Source organism: Cherax quadricarinatus, unplaced genomic scaffold (assembly GCF_038502225.1).
Source record: "Cherax quadricarinatus isolate ZL_2023a unplaced genomic scaffold, ASM3850222v1 Contig380, whole genome shotgun sequence".
Classification (NCBI taxonomy): domain Eukaryota; kingdom Metazoa; phylum Arthropoda; class Malacostraca; order Decapoda; family Parastacidae; genus Cherax; species Cherax quadricarinatus.
Window position 1 is genome coordinate 935 of NW_027195406.1, and position 14,066 is coordinate 15,000.

Here is a 14,066-nt window from a genome sequence, read left to right on the forward strand (position 1 = left end):
GGATGAGGCAGTGGATGAGGCAGTGTATGTAGTGGATGAGGCAGTGTATGAGGCAGTGGATGAGGCAGTGGAGGAGACAGTGGTATGAGTCAGTGGATGAGGCAGTGGACGAGTCAGTGGATGAGGCAGTGGATGAGGCAGTGGATGAGGCAGTGTATGATGAGGCAGTGTATGAGGCAGTGTATGATGAGGCAGTGTATGAGACAGTGGTATGAGACAGTGATATGATGAGGCAGTGATAGTGGATGAGGCAGTGGATGAGACAGTGGATGAGACAGTGGATGAGGCAGTGAATGAGGCAGTGGATGAGGCAGTGGATGAGGCAGTGATGATGAGTGGATGAGGCAGTGGATGAGGCAGTGGATGAGGCAGTGATATGATGAGGCAGTGACGAGGCAGTGACGAGGCAGTGTATGAGGCAGTGGATGAGGCAGTGTATGAGGCAGTGGATGAGGCAGTGGACGAGTCAGTGGATGAGGCAGTGGATGAGGCAGTGGATGAGGGAATGTATGAGGCAGTGTATGAGGCAGCGGACGAGGCAGTGGATGAGGCAGTGGATGAGGCAGTGGATGAGGGAATGTATGAGGCAGTAGATGAGGCAGCGGACGAGGCAGTGGATGAGGCAGCGTATGAGGCAGTGTATGAGGCAGTGGATGAGGCAGTGGACGAGGCAGTGGACGAGGCAGTGTATGAGGCAGTGTATGAGACAGTGTATGAGACAGTGTATGAGACAGTGTATGAGACAGTGTATGAGACAGTGTATGAGACAGTGTATGAGGCAGTGTATGAGACAGTGTATGAGACAGTGTATGAGACAGTGTATGAGGCAGTGTATGAGACAGTGTATGAGGCAGTGTATGAGACAGTGTATGAGACAGTGTATGAGACAGTGTATGAGACAGTGTATGAGACAGTGTATGAGACAGTGTATGAGACAGTGTATGAGGCAGTGTATGAGACAGTGTATGAGACAGTGTATGAGACAGTGTATGAGACAGTGTATGAGACAGTGTATGAGACAGTGTATGAGACAGTGTATGAGGCAGTGTATGAGACAGTGTATGAGACAGTGTATGAGACAGTGTATGAGGCAGTGTATGAGGCAGTGTATGAGACAGTGTATGAGACAGTGTATGAGACAGTGTATGAGACAGTGTATGAGGCAGTGGACGAGGCAGTGTATGAGACAGTGTATGAGACAGTGTATGAGGCAGTGTATGAGACAGTGTATGAGACAGTGTATGAGGCAGTGGACGAGGCAGTGTATGAGACAGTGTATGAGACAGTGTATGAGGCAGTGTATGAGACAGTGTATGAGACAGTGTATGAGACAGTGTATGAGACAGTGTATGAGACAGTGTATGAGGCAGTGTATGAGACAGTGTATGAGACAGTGTATGAGACAGTGTATGAGACAGTGTATGAGACAGTGTATGAGACAGTGTATGAGACAGTGTATGAGACAGTGTATGAGACAGTGTATGAGGCAGTGGACGAGGCAGTGTATGAGACAGTGTATGAGACAGTGTATGAGACAGTGTATGAGACAGTGTATGAGACAGTGTATGAGACAGTGTATGAGGCAGTGTATGAGACAGTGTATGAGACAGTGTATGAGACAGTGTATGAGACAGTGTATGAGACAGTGTATGAGGCAGTGGACGAGGCAGTGTATGAGACAGTGTATGAGACAGTGTATGAGACAGTGTATGAGACAGTGTATGAGACAGTGTATGAGGCAGTGTATGAGACAGTGTATGAGACAGTGTATGAGACAGTGTATGAGACAGTGTATGAGACAGTGTATGAGGCAGTGGACGAGGCAGTGTATGCGACAGTGGACAAGCACCATCTGTCACAACCAACAGCAATAAAACGATCCCAGATATACCTGGAATATCAGTAAAACAAATACGTATCATCCTGTTGATTAACTATACACCTGTGCAACACCTGGATATCTTTATCCTGTAGACGTTTCGCCCACCAGTGGCTTTATCAACACAGTACAGAAGACTGAAGAGTAAGAAGGTAAGGATATCAGTCCCTCAACCTGGGAGCGAGTATTTAGTACCGGAGGAACCGATTACCCTATCTTCAACCTCTCTAGTCTTCCGTATTGAATTGATAAAGCCATAGGTGGGCGAAACGTCTGCAGGATAAAAATACCCAGATGTTGGCTTAGAAAGAGACGCGAGGAAACACTAGGAAACGTTTCGGTCCTGGCACATTTATCACTTCTAACATATAGAGGTTAAGAAGTGTATATAGGCAGAGAATGAGGTGTGAGGACCCATGGTGACCCATGGTGGCCCATGGTGACCCATGGTGACCCATGGTGACCTGAAGAATAACATAATGGGTAGACAATAGGGTCATGATCTCATCGTCCACCTGTCCTCATCCCTATATGGCATTCTTCAGGTCACCATGTGTCACTCGTACCTCACTCTTCCTTTATATATACTGTCCTATATATACTGTCCTATTGTCCTATATATACTGTCCTATATATACTGTCCTATATATACTGTCCTATATATACTGTCCTATATATACTGTCCTATATATACTGTCCGAGTGTTTGCTCACTTGTCGGTATCTATTACCAAGGTTTATACCATTCTTAGATATTGCAAAGGTGTCTAATGTTATCACCTTTGTAGGTAATACACATCAGTGTAGCTTTGGGGAAAAGGTTGGACAAATACATGGGTGGTTTTTACAAGTTGTCTCGGCCTATATGAAGGCTTGGTAGGCAGCTGTAGGGTGGGGAACGAAACGCTATGTTTGTGGGCAGCTGCGGAGATGACAACTCTGTGAGTCTGTAGACAGTAAGTCTACCCACCTGCTTTGTATGGGCCAGTAGGCCTGCTGAAGTGTTCCTCCAATTTTACGTTCTTCTTATGTGATATGCAGCACTCACCTTCCAGAACTGCAGCATGCTGAGCAGGCCAGACACATCCCCCAGTGCAACTCTCCCACTGATGTTAAAATCTCTCAGCATGATCAGTGACTTCACCAGTTCTAGGCTCGGTTTCTCCACCAGGAACTCTGAAACACCACCAAACTTCAAGGGTAAGGATGAAAGAACTTTCAGTTTAAAAATGGTCAATTTAGACCTTTAAATGCCCCCTTCACCATAAGATATTTAGAATGTGTCCTTCAAATACTATATATATATATATATATATATATATATATATATATATATATATATATATATATATATATATATATGTCTACTCACGTTTCCAGTGGGTTTTAAGGAACTTGTGAAAGAGATGAGGATCCAGTTCTGGAGGATATTTGTGAAGCAGCTTCTGTAACGCTGTTCTTCCTTCACGCTGTGGACAACAATGCCAGAGTAACAGCACTAACAGAAACAGCAATAAGAAGAACAGTAATAATGGTAGCAGCAATAACAGTAACAGTAATAACAGTAACAGAAATAACAGTAACAGCAGTAACAGTAACAGCAATAACAGTAATGACAATAACAGAATAACAGTAATAACAGAGCAACAATAGTACTTGTATGTATGTCTCACAGGATACACACACACACACACACACACACACACACACACACACACACACACACACACACGCACACACACACACACACACACACACGCACACACACACACACATGGATTGCATTTTCTTGGACTGCAAGAAGGCGTTTGACACAGTTCCACACAAGAGATTGGTGCAAAAACTGGAGGACCAAGCAGGGATAACAGGGAAGGCACTACAATGGATCAGGGAATACTTGTCAGGAAGACAGCAGCGAGTCATGGTACGTGGCGAGGTGTCAGAGTGGGCACCTGTGACCAGCGGGGTCCCGCAGGGGTCAGTCCTAGGACCAGTGCTGTTTCTGGTATTTGTGAACGACATGACGGAAGGAATAGACTCTGAGGTGTCCCTGTTTGCAGATGACGTGAAGTTGATGAGAAGAATACACTCGATCGAAGACCAGGCAGAACTACAAAGGGATCTGGACAGGCTGCAGAACTGGTCCAGGAATTGGCTCCTGGAGTTCAATCCCACCAAGTGCAAAGTCATGAAGATTGGGGAAGGGCAAAGAAGGCCGCAGACGGAGTACAGTCTAGGGGGTCAGAGACTACAAACCTCACTCAAGGAAAAAGATCTTGGGGTGAGTATAGCACCAGGCACATCTCCTGAAGCGCACATCAACCAAATAACTGCTGCAGCATATGGGCGCCTAGCAAACCTCAGAACAGCATTCCGACATCTTAATAAGGAATCGTTCAGGACCCTGTACACCGTATACGTTAGGCCCATATTGGAGTATGCGGCACCAGTTTGGAACCCACACCTAGCCAAGCACGTAAAGAAACTAGAGAAAGTGCAAAGGTTTGCAACAAGACTAGTCCCAGAGCTAAGAGGTATGTCCTACGAGGAGAGGTTAAGGGAAATCAACCTGACGACACTGGAGGACAGGAGAGATAGGGGGGACATGATAACGACATACAAAATACTGAGAGGAATTGACAAGGTGGACAAAAACAGGATGTTCCAGAGATTGGACACAGTAACAAGGGGACACAGTTGGAAGCTAAAGACACAGATGAATCACAGGGATGTTAGGAAGTATTTCTTCAGCCACAGAGTAGTCAGTAAGTGGAATAGTTTGGGAAGCGATGTAGTGGAGGCAGGATCCATACATAGCTTTAAGCAGAGGTACGATAAAGCTCACGGCTCAGGGAGAGTGACCTAGTAGCGATCAGTGAAGAGGCGGGGCCAGGAGCTCGGACTCGACCCCCGCAACCTCAACTAGGTGAGTACAACTAGGTGAGTACACACACACAAGTGGAGGCTGAAGACTCAGATGAGACACATGAATCTTAGGAAGTATTTCTTCAGTCACAGAGTTGTCAGGAAGTGGAACAGTCTGGGAAGTGATGTAGTGAAGGCAGGATCCATGGAGCAAGGACAAAGCGGACCTAGCAGCGACCAGCGAAGAGGCGGGGCCAGGAGCTGTGACTCAACCCCTGCAACCACAAACAGATGAATACTCACCAGTTTAAAACCATCATCAAGTCTATCTAAATTGATAGATCGTAACAGCATGTTGTCTTCGTTGACTTCCCTGAAACGTGAGAAAATGTACGTTATATCACTTGTCTCTGGTGGTAGTGGTAGTGGTAGCTGCAGGAGTAGCAGTGATAGTGGTAGTAGCAACAGTGGTGGTGGTAGTAACGGTGGTGGTGGTGGTAGTAACAGTGGTGGTGGTAGTAACAATGGTGGTGGTAGTAACAGTGGTGGTAGTAGTAACAATGGTGGTGATAGTAACAGTGGTGGTGGTAGTAACAATGGTGGTGGTAGTAACAGTGGTGGTAGTAGTAACAATGGTGGTGGTAGTAACAGTGGTGGTAGTAGTAACAATGGTGGTGGTAGTAACAGTGGTGGTGGTAGTAACGGTGGCGGTGGTAGTAACAGTGGTGGTAGTAGTAACAGTGGTAGTGGTAGTTCAGTGATGGTAGAAGTCACAGCAATAGTAATAGTAGTAGGAATAGTGGTAGTAAGAAAAGTCATAGTGGTAGTAATAGTGGTAGTAGTAATACTGGCAGTAAAATAGTGGTAATAATAGTAGTAGTAGCAATAATAATAGCAATAGTGGTATTTAAAGTGGTGGCAATAGCAGTAGTAATAATAATAGTAATAGTACTAGCCTCAGTACTAGTAGTTATCTCAAGTATATTTCAATAAGCAACAAGTCTCTCCTAGTTTATATTACTGTATCAACACATGCATTAAAAATATTAATATTATTTCTCTCATTACAAAGACAAAACAAAAACTCCATATAATAGATAATTTGTACATGAACGTTATAAAAATTCATTAACTTAATTAAATATATATATATATATATATATATATATATATATATATATATATATATATATATATATATATATATATATATATACATATATATCACTTTATATTTAAAGTCACAAGAAGTGGAGTCCAACTCTTTTTACCAGCTGCTTAAGTAGCCAGAAGTAGGGGGGACCTCAAGGACCCAGAACTGGAGTCCAACTCTCAGTGACACTCACCAGATGTTGCTCTGTTCATCTGTCAGTATACGCAGGAGGAACCTGGCGTCAGAGTTGGCCTGGGCGGTGTGTGGCACTACCATGTAGTCTCCAGGAGGCAGTGTGAAGAATGTCACTGTCTCTCTAGCCATACTGTCTGATGTTACATCCATGGGCCGCTGTAAATAATACTTACAGTTAATGTATATATATATATATATATATATATATATATATATATATATATATATATATATATATATATATATATATATATATATATATATATATATATATATATATTTATTTATTTATTGGCTCACTACTGTCAAGACGATAATAGTGAGCCTTAGTTGTGATGGAGAGAATGATTTTAAGAAGTATGCCCCTTGAAGTCTTCCTTCACTATCAGCCTTGAAGTCTTCCTTCACTATCAGCCTTGAAGTCTTCCTTCACTATCAGCCTTAGAGTCTTCCTTCACTATCACCCTTGAAACAATTCCTCTCGTTTTCTCAGACACTTGTACAACATTTGAGAATCTTTACTGAGAAAACGTTTCGCCAGCCAGTGGCCTCTTCAGTCGAATAGAGCGACGAACGGTAGAAGATGAGGATTTTGAGGTGATCATTCCCTCGACCTGGGATCGATGTCATCAGAGGTTCGTTGCTTGACAGTGAGCTGACGTCTTTTCCAGCGTGTAGGAAGTCACTATCATCCCAAAACTGAATCTTGCTTCTAAAAAAACTCTTTTCTCGCATTTCTATTGGATTTCATTTGTTCTTTCTTCAAATTTCTTCCATATAAAGAATCAGACACATGTGCAACATCTGGGTATCTTTATTGTAGACGTTTCCCCATCCAGTGGCGAAACATCAAGGAGGTAATCAGTCTCTCAGTCTTGAAGACTCTGAAGCACAGACAGGTTAGGTTAGGTAAGGTTTGTCAGGAAACAGGACAAGTGTTTCCTGGCGCGGGTCTTAGTCATATGATGACCCACAGCTGAAGCTTCTGATCATCTGACCGACGCCTTCCGCTGGCTTCTACCCCTTTAAAAATTAGATTTCTAAATTGTAAAAAAACACAGGTCAGGTGAGGGACATCTAGCAGACACAGATACTGTCACAGCTTCCCAGCATACATGAGAGGGATTGCCAATAGACTCCTGGATGTCTTCAAGAGGGAGCTGGATAAGTTCCTAAAGTCAGTACCCGATCAGCCAGGCTGTAGTTCGTAAGTTTGACTACGTGCAGCCAACAGTAACAGCTTGGTTGTCCAGGTCCTGATCCACAGAGAGGCCTGGTCAAAGACCAGGTAGGTGGGATTCCCCAGTGGAAAGTAGGTCATACCCGAGGCACGGGTCAGGTGTAGTCAAGGTTGTGGAGACGTCTTCTGAACCAAGATACCATGATGTTCCAGTGTCTGACAAGTTGTACATGTATGGTATACATTGTTCCAGACTATGGAACAAAACTCTTCTCCAGGCTGAGGGACTCACCACCTTAAAACTACGTCTACAAGGGTGATGGACCGATTACATCGCCTTCACATCTCTACTGCTTCTGCTAACTCTTCTGTACTCGACTGAAGAAGCTACTGTGTAGGCGAAACGTTTCGGAATAAAGATACCTAACTGTCGCATATATGACTTACTTATACAGTATTACCTCATCTTTTGTGTATAGTTCTACTGTCTCCCAATTATGTCTTTGAATTTGTATTAATTAAGCCACTGGTGGGCGAAACGTCTACAATAAAGATACCCAGATGTTGCACGTGCGTCTAATTCTCCATCTTGTCGGTATTGTATACCGTATATGTATAGCTGCCTGCCATGTACTGAAGGAAGACCAGTGGTCTTACTCCAGTGGTCTTCCTCCAGTGGTCTTCCTTCAGTGGTCTTCCTCCAGTGATCTTCCTCCAGTGGTCTTACTCCAGTGGTCTTACTCCAGTGGTCTTCCTCCAGTGGTCTTCCTCCAGTGGTCTTCCTCCAGTGGTCTTCCTTCAGTGGTCTTCCTCCAGTGGTCTTCCTCCAGTGGTCTTACTCCAGTGGTCTTACTCCAGTGGTCTTCCTCCAGTGGTCTTACTCCAGTGGTCTTCCTCCAGTGGTCTTACTCCAGTGGTCTTACTCCAGTGGTCTTCCTCCAGTGGTCTTACTCCAGTGGTCTTACTCCAGTGGTCTTCCTCCAGTGGTCTTCCTCCAGTGGTCTTACTCCAGTGGTCTTCCTTCAGTGGTCTTCCTCCAGTGGTCTTACTCCAGTGGTCTTACTCCAGTGGTCTTCCTCCAGTGGTCTTCCTCCAGTGGTCTTACTCCAGTGGTCTTCCTTCAGTGGTCTTCCTCCAGTGGTCTTACTCCAGTGGTCTTCCTCCAGTGGTCTGACTCCAGTGGTCTTCCTCCAGTGGTCTTCTTTCAGTGGTCTTCCTCCAGTGGTCTTACTCCAGTGGTCTTCCTCCAGTGGTCTTCCTCCAGTGGTCTTCCTCCAGTGGTCTTCCTTCAGTGGTCTTCCTTCAGTGGTCTTACTCCAGTGGTCCTTACGGTGTGTTGGTCTGGGTTCTTGAACTCACTGTTGTCTGATAATCCACAGAATGATGTTCACAGTATGATGATGCAAAGTATGATGATTCACAGTATGATTCACAGTATGATGTTCACAGTATGATTCACAGTATGATTTATAGTATGATGATTCACAGTATGACGTTCACAGTATGATTCACAGTATGACGTTCACAGTATGATTCACAGTATGACGTTCACAGTATGATTCACAGTATGATGTTCACATCTATTGTTCCTGTTTATTCAACAAAAGTACGTGTGTATATAAACCAGTTTATACTATATAAATAACTATGTAAATCTACACCGTATAATTATCTAACATACTACGACAACAACATATACTACTACCGCTGCTACGATCACTTCTACTGTAGCTACAACTGCTTTTACGATATTGATCAACAGACACATGTGCAATACTTAGAAAAATCTCTATTGAGGAAACGTCTCGCCCACAGTGGCTACTTCAGTCCATACAAAGGAGAATGGTGAAGAACTGATGAAGTCACTGGGGGGCGTAACGTTGCTTCAGTAAAGATAGGCAAGTGTCTAATTTATCAACGTTTGAGTTCCCTGAACCATTCATCTTCGTTGTAATGCTACTGCTGCTGCTACTACTGTTAATACTATTATTACTACTTCTACTGCTACTACTGCTGCTATCACGTAAGTACTACTACTAGTATTGTTGCTCCTTCTCCTACTGCTGTTTCTACTACTACTACTGTTGCTGCTACTACTACTACTACTACTACTACCACTACTACTACTACCCCTACTACTACAACTACTACTATTACTACTATCACAACTAATACTACTACTATCACTACTACTACTAGCACTGCTACTACTCCTTTCACTACTACTACTACTATCACTGCTGCTACTATTACTACTATTGCTACCACTTCTACTACTACTGCTACTACTAATACTACTACTAATACCACTACTTACATGTTCGCTAACAAAGGCAGTAGTCAGCCTGGTAACATTGGGAGGAATCTCATAGACAGCAAAGCCTATATGATGCAGACTGACTTTCTTCTTGGTGTCAGCGGCTGACAGACAGGTGTGGTAGTGTTGTGTGACTGCCACTACCACGTGACACTTTGACACACCTGCTCGAGGGATCTGCACGTGGAACTGCGGGTTCATTGCTGTCGTCTCTGTACACCGTATCAAAATATTATTATTATTATTATTATTATTATTATTATTATTATTATTATTATTATTATTATTATTATTATTATTATTATTATTTTTATTATTATTATTATTACTGTTATTATTATTATTAAATTTGAATAAATTTTAATAAAGTGATGTAAATTTGGGAATTTTATTGCAGTAAGAGAGAGAGAGAGAGAGAGGCACAGTGCAAACATAATGAACGACTGGTGCTAGTTTTCACTCTCCTAGCAGAAGATTGGTGTTAGTGTTCACCCTCCTAGCAGAAGATTGGTGCTAGTGTTCACCCTCCTATCAGAAGATTGGTGCTAGTGTTCACCCTTCTAGCAGAAGATTGATACAGTTCACCCTCCAGTAGAAGATTAAGTGCCAGTGTTCACCCTTCTAGCAGGAAGATTGATGCTAGTGTTCACCCTCCTAGCAGAAGATTGCGTTAGTGTTCACCCTCCCAGCAGAAGCATCATGCCAGTGTTCACCCTCCTATCAGAAGATTGGTGCTAGTGTTCACCCTTCTAGCAGAAGATTGATGCTAGTGTTCACCCTCCTAGCAGAAGATTGGTGCTAGTGTTCACCCTTCTAGCAGAAGATTGATGCTAGTGTTCACCCTCCTAGCAGAAGATTGGTGCTAGTGTTCACTCTCCTAGCAGAAGATTGATGCTAGTGTTCACCCTCCTAGCAGAAGATTGGTGCTAGTGTTCACCCTCCTAGCAGAAGATTGGTGCTAGTGTTCACCCTCCTAGCAGAAGATCGGTGCTAGTGCTCACCCTACTAGCAGAAGATTGGACCCGCGTAAGACGCTTTTCCAGGGATTTAATTACATGTGATGTAAATTAGTCTCGTGGAGCAGTTTAGAGATATGAACCAGAACGTGGAGCTTATTTCTCTTTCTCTCTCTCTCTCTCTCTCTCTCTCTCTCTCTCTCTCTCTCTCTCTCTCTCTCTCTCTCTCTCTCTCTCTCTCTCTCTCTCTCTCTCTCTCTCTCTCCCTCTCTCTCTCTAAGGTTAGGTTAAGGTTCCTAACTTTGTTTACAAGCTAAGAACTGTTCTGTACATCAGCTCATTTGAAAGCTCTCTCTCTCTCTCTCTACTGACCTGTGTGGTGTGGTCCTCCACCGGCGTTGTAACCGGCTCTCCAGCGCCGTCTGGCCAGCACTGCCCTCCAGGGTTTCTTGGAGTGGAGAGCTGGCTCGTTCATCCAGTCATCCGGACCCACGTGAACCAGGTCCAGGTGGGTAAAGTGGCGGGCGAAGTCATCGAAGGCCATCCTGAGGAAGTGGATGAGAGTGGATGTGTGTTGCAGGAGCCGTGGATCCTGTTGTGGTGTGTTGCAGGAGCCGTGAATCATGTTGTGGTGTGTTGCATGAGTCGTCGATGGCAGTGTTATTGTATGTTACGGGAGCCGTGGATGACAGTGTCATTGTGTGTTGCATGAGGCTTGGATGAATATATTATTGTGTGTTGCAGGAGCCGTAGATGAAGGTGTTATTGTGTGTTACAGGAGCCGTGGATGACTGTATTATTGTGTTGTGGGTACCGAGGACAGTATTATACTGTGCTGCAGGTACCGAGGACAACTCTCTACTGTGTTGCGTGTACCGTGGATGGCATGACGGTGTTATGTGTTGCAGGAGCTGTGAATCATGTTGTAGTGTGTTGCAGGAGCCGTGGATGACAGTGTTATTGTGTGTTGCGGGTACCGAAGACAACATTGCACTGTGTTGTGGGTACCAACATTTTATTCAATCAAATCTCCTTTATTAAATCACTTTTTAAGCTAATTTTAACGATAATTAACATCATAAAAGCTTATTATTTTCCTCCTGGGGAAGTAAAAGAGTGAAATCTTACATTCTTAAAGGTAAATTAATAATTATAATAATTATTATTATTATTATTTGTATTATTATTGTTGGGGTAATTATCTTGGCTTGTGTTCCGGCCTTTAAATGTTTTGTTCCAGTAAATGGCTAAGTAATTTTCTAAGTAATTATCTAAGTAATTGTCTCGTAATTATCTTTGATCCCCGGATGGAAGATGTAATTATCCTGGAGGGAGGATTAGAGCGAATTTTTGAGCGAATTGTTTTGGGAATCGAGATACAAGATGAAGAAATATGAAGAGTAATACACACACACACACACACACACACACACACACACACACACACACACACACACACACACACACACACACACACACCTGTTATCCACGCTCATGTGTGTAATAAACGAGCCTAGCAGGTAATATCTAGGCTGGTATATGAGCCTGCTCAAACAAGACAAGAGTAGTTAGTGTGAAGATTTAATGACCAGACATTGTCAATATTGTCTCTATTTCCTCTTTATATATATATATATATATATATATATATATATATATATATATATATATATATATATATATATATATATATATATATATATATATATATATATATATATATATATATATATATATATATATACATGTAATGATCACGAACAGGCGATACAAGGTGATGCAAAACAACCCCGGGGGGGGGGGAGTTAAATGATGGTAGTTGTAGGCCTTTCGTGCGTGTTGCAATCAATATATAATCTGAAGCAGTGTCGTAGAATAGAGGAGGAAGTCCGAGCAGATACGATCACAGGAACACCTTTGTTGGAGTGAGGAAGAGAGGGTGGAAGGCAGGAAGGCTGGAGACAGGAAGGCAGCAAGGCAGGAAGGCTGGAGACAGGAAGGCAGCAAGACGGATGGCTGGAGACAGGAAGGCAGCAAGGCAGGAAGGCTGGAGACAGGAAGGCAGCAAGGCAGGAAGGCTGGAGACAGGAAGGCAGCAAGGCAGGAAGGCTGGAGACAGGAAGGCAGCAAGGCAGGAAGGCTGGAGACAGGAAGGCAGCAAGACAGGACGGCAGCAAGACAGGAAGGCTGGAGACAGGAAGGCTGGAGACAGGAAGGCAGCAAGACAGGAAGGCTGGAGACAGGAAGGCAGCAAGGCAGGAAGGCTGGAGACAGGAAGGCAGCAAGGCAGGAAGGCTGGAGACAGGAAGGCAGCAAGGCAGGAAGGCTGGAGACAGGAAGGCAGCAAGGCAGGAAGGCTGGAGACAGGAAGGCAGCAAGGCAGGAAGGCTGGAGACAGGAAGGCAGCAAGACGGATGGCTGGAGACAGGAAGGCAGCAAGACAGGACGGCTGGAGACAGGAAGGCAGCAAGACAGGAAGCAGCAAGACAGGAAGGCTGGAGACAGGAAGGCAGCAAGACAGGACGGCAGCAAGACAGGAAGGCTGGAGACAGGAAGGCAGCAAGACAGGAAGGCAGCAAGACAGGAAGGCAGCAAGACAGGAAGGCAGCAAGACAGGAAGGCAGCAAGACAGGAAGGCTGGAGACAGGAAGGCAGCAAGACAGGAAGGCAGCAAGACAGGAAGGCTGGAGACAGGACGGCAACAAAGCAGGAAGGCAGGAAGGAAGGCAGGAAGGAAGGCAGGCAGGAAGGCAGGAAGGAAGGCAGGAAGGAAGGCAGGAAGGAAGGCAAGAAGGAAGGCAGGAAGGAAGGCAGGAAGGCAGGAAGGAAGGCAGGAAGGAAGGCAGGAAGGAAGGCAGGAAGGAAGGCAGGAAGGAAGGCAGGAAGGAAGGCAGGAAGGAAGGCAGGAAGGAAGGCAGGAAGGAAGGCAGGAAGGAAGGCAGGAAGGAAGGCAGGAAGGAAGGCAGGAAGGAAGGCAGGAAGGAAGGCAGGAAGGAAGGCAGGAAGGAAGGCAGGAAGGAAGGCAGGAAGGAAGGCAGGCAGGAAGTATACCCAGGTATACCTACACACATACACAAACAGACACAATATTACTGCATCAAGGGACCAGCCAGACCTCCAGCACTAATATTGCAACACAATCATAAATAACTTAACATCACAAGTGTTAAAAATTCGGTCATTCTACGCTGTGATATAAATAACTTTACATACCAAATATACATGTCACTGACGATTATCTTAGGAGTTACGCATCTCTTGAAAATGGGTCCATTTAAAGGCAGACATTTAACCGGGAGACATTTAAAGGGAGACATTTAAAGGAGACAATTAAAGGGAGACATTTAAAGGGAGACATTTAAAGGGAGACATTTAAAGGGAGACAATTAAAGGGAGACATTTAAAGGGAGACATTTAAAGGGAGACATTTAAAGGGAGACAATTAAAGGGAGACATTTAAAGGGAGACATTTAAAGGGAGACAATTAAAGGGAGACATTTAAAGGGAGACATTTAAAGGGAG

At 44.2% G+C, this 14,066-nt stretch overlaps 1 protein-coding gene across 6 annotated transcripts in view; it reads right to left on the reverse strand.

Moving 5' to 3' along the window:
• Positions 1-2,878: 2,878 nt before the first annotated feature.
• The window catches only part of LOC128703777 (calpain-9-like), a 169,786-nt gene continuing 158,598 nt past the window's right edge, over positions 2,879-14,066 (reverse strand). For all 6 annotated transcript variants that reach the window (XM_070080384.1, XM_070080389.1, XM_070080385.1 and 3 more), the window contains exons 10-15: positions 10,917-11,089; positions 9,589-9,800; positions 6,090-6,247; positions 5,047-5,116; positions 3,251-3,347; positions 2,879-3,054 (exon numbers count right to left, since the gene is read on the reverse strand). In XM_070080384.1, coding sequence (XP_069936485.1) covers positions 2,894-3,054; positions 3,251-3,347; positions 5,047-5,116; positions 6,090-6,247; positions 9,589-9,800; positions 10,917-11,089 — 871 coding nt within the window. In that variant the 3' untranslated portion in view covers positions 2,879-2,893. The remainder of the gene's footprint in view (positions 3,055-3,250; positions 3,348-5,046; positions 5,117-6,089; positions 6,248-9,588; positions 9,801-10,916; positions 11,090-14,066) is intronic.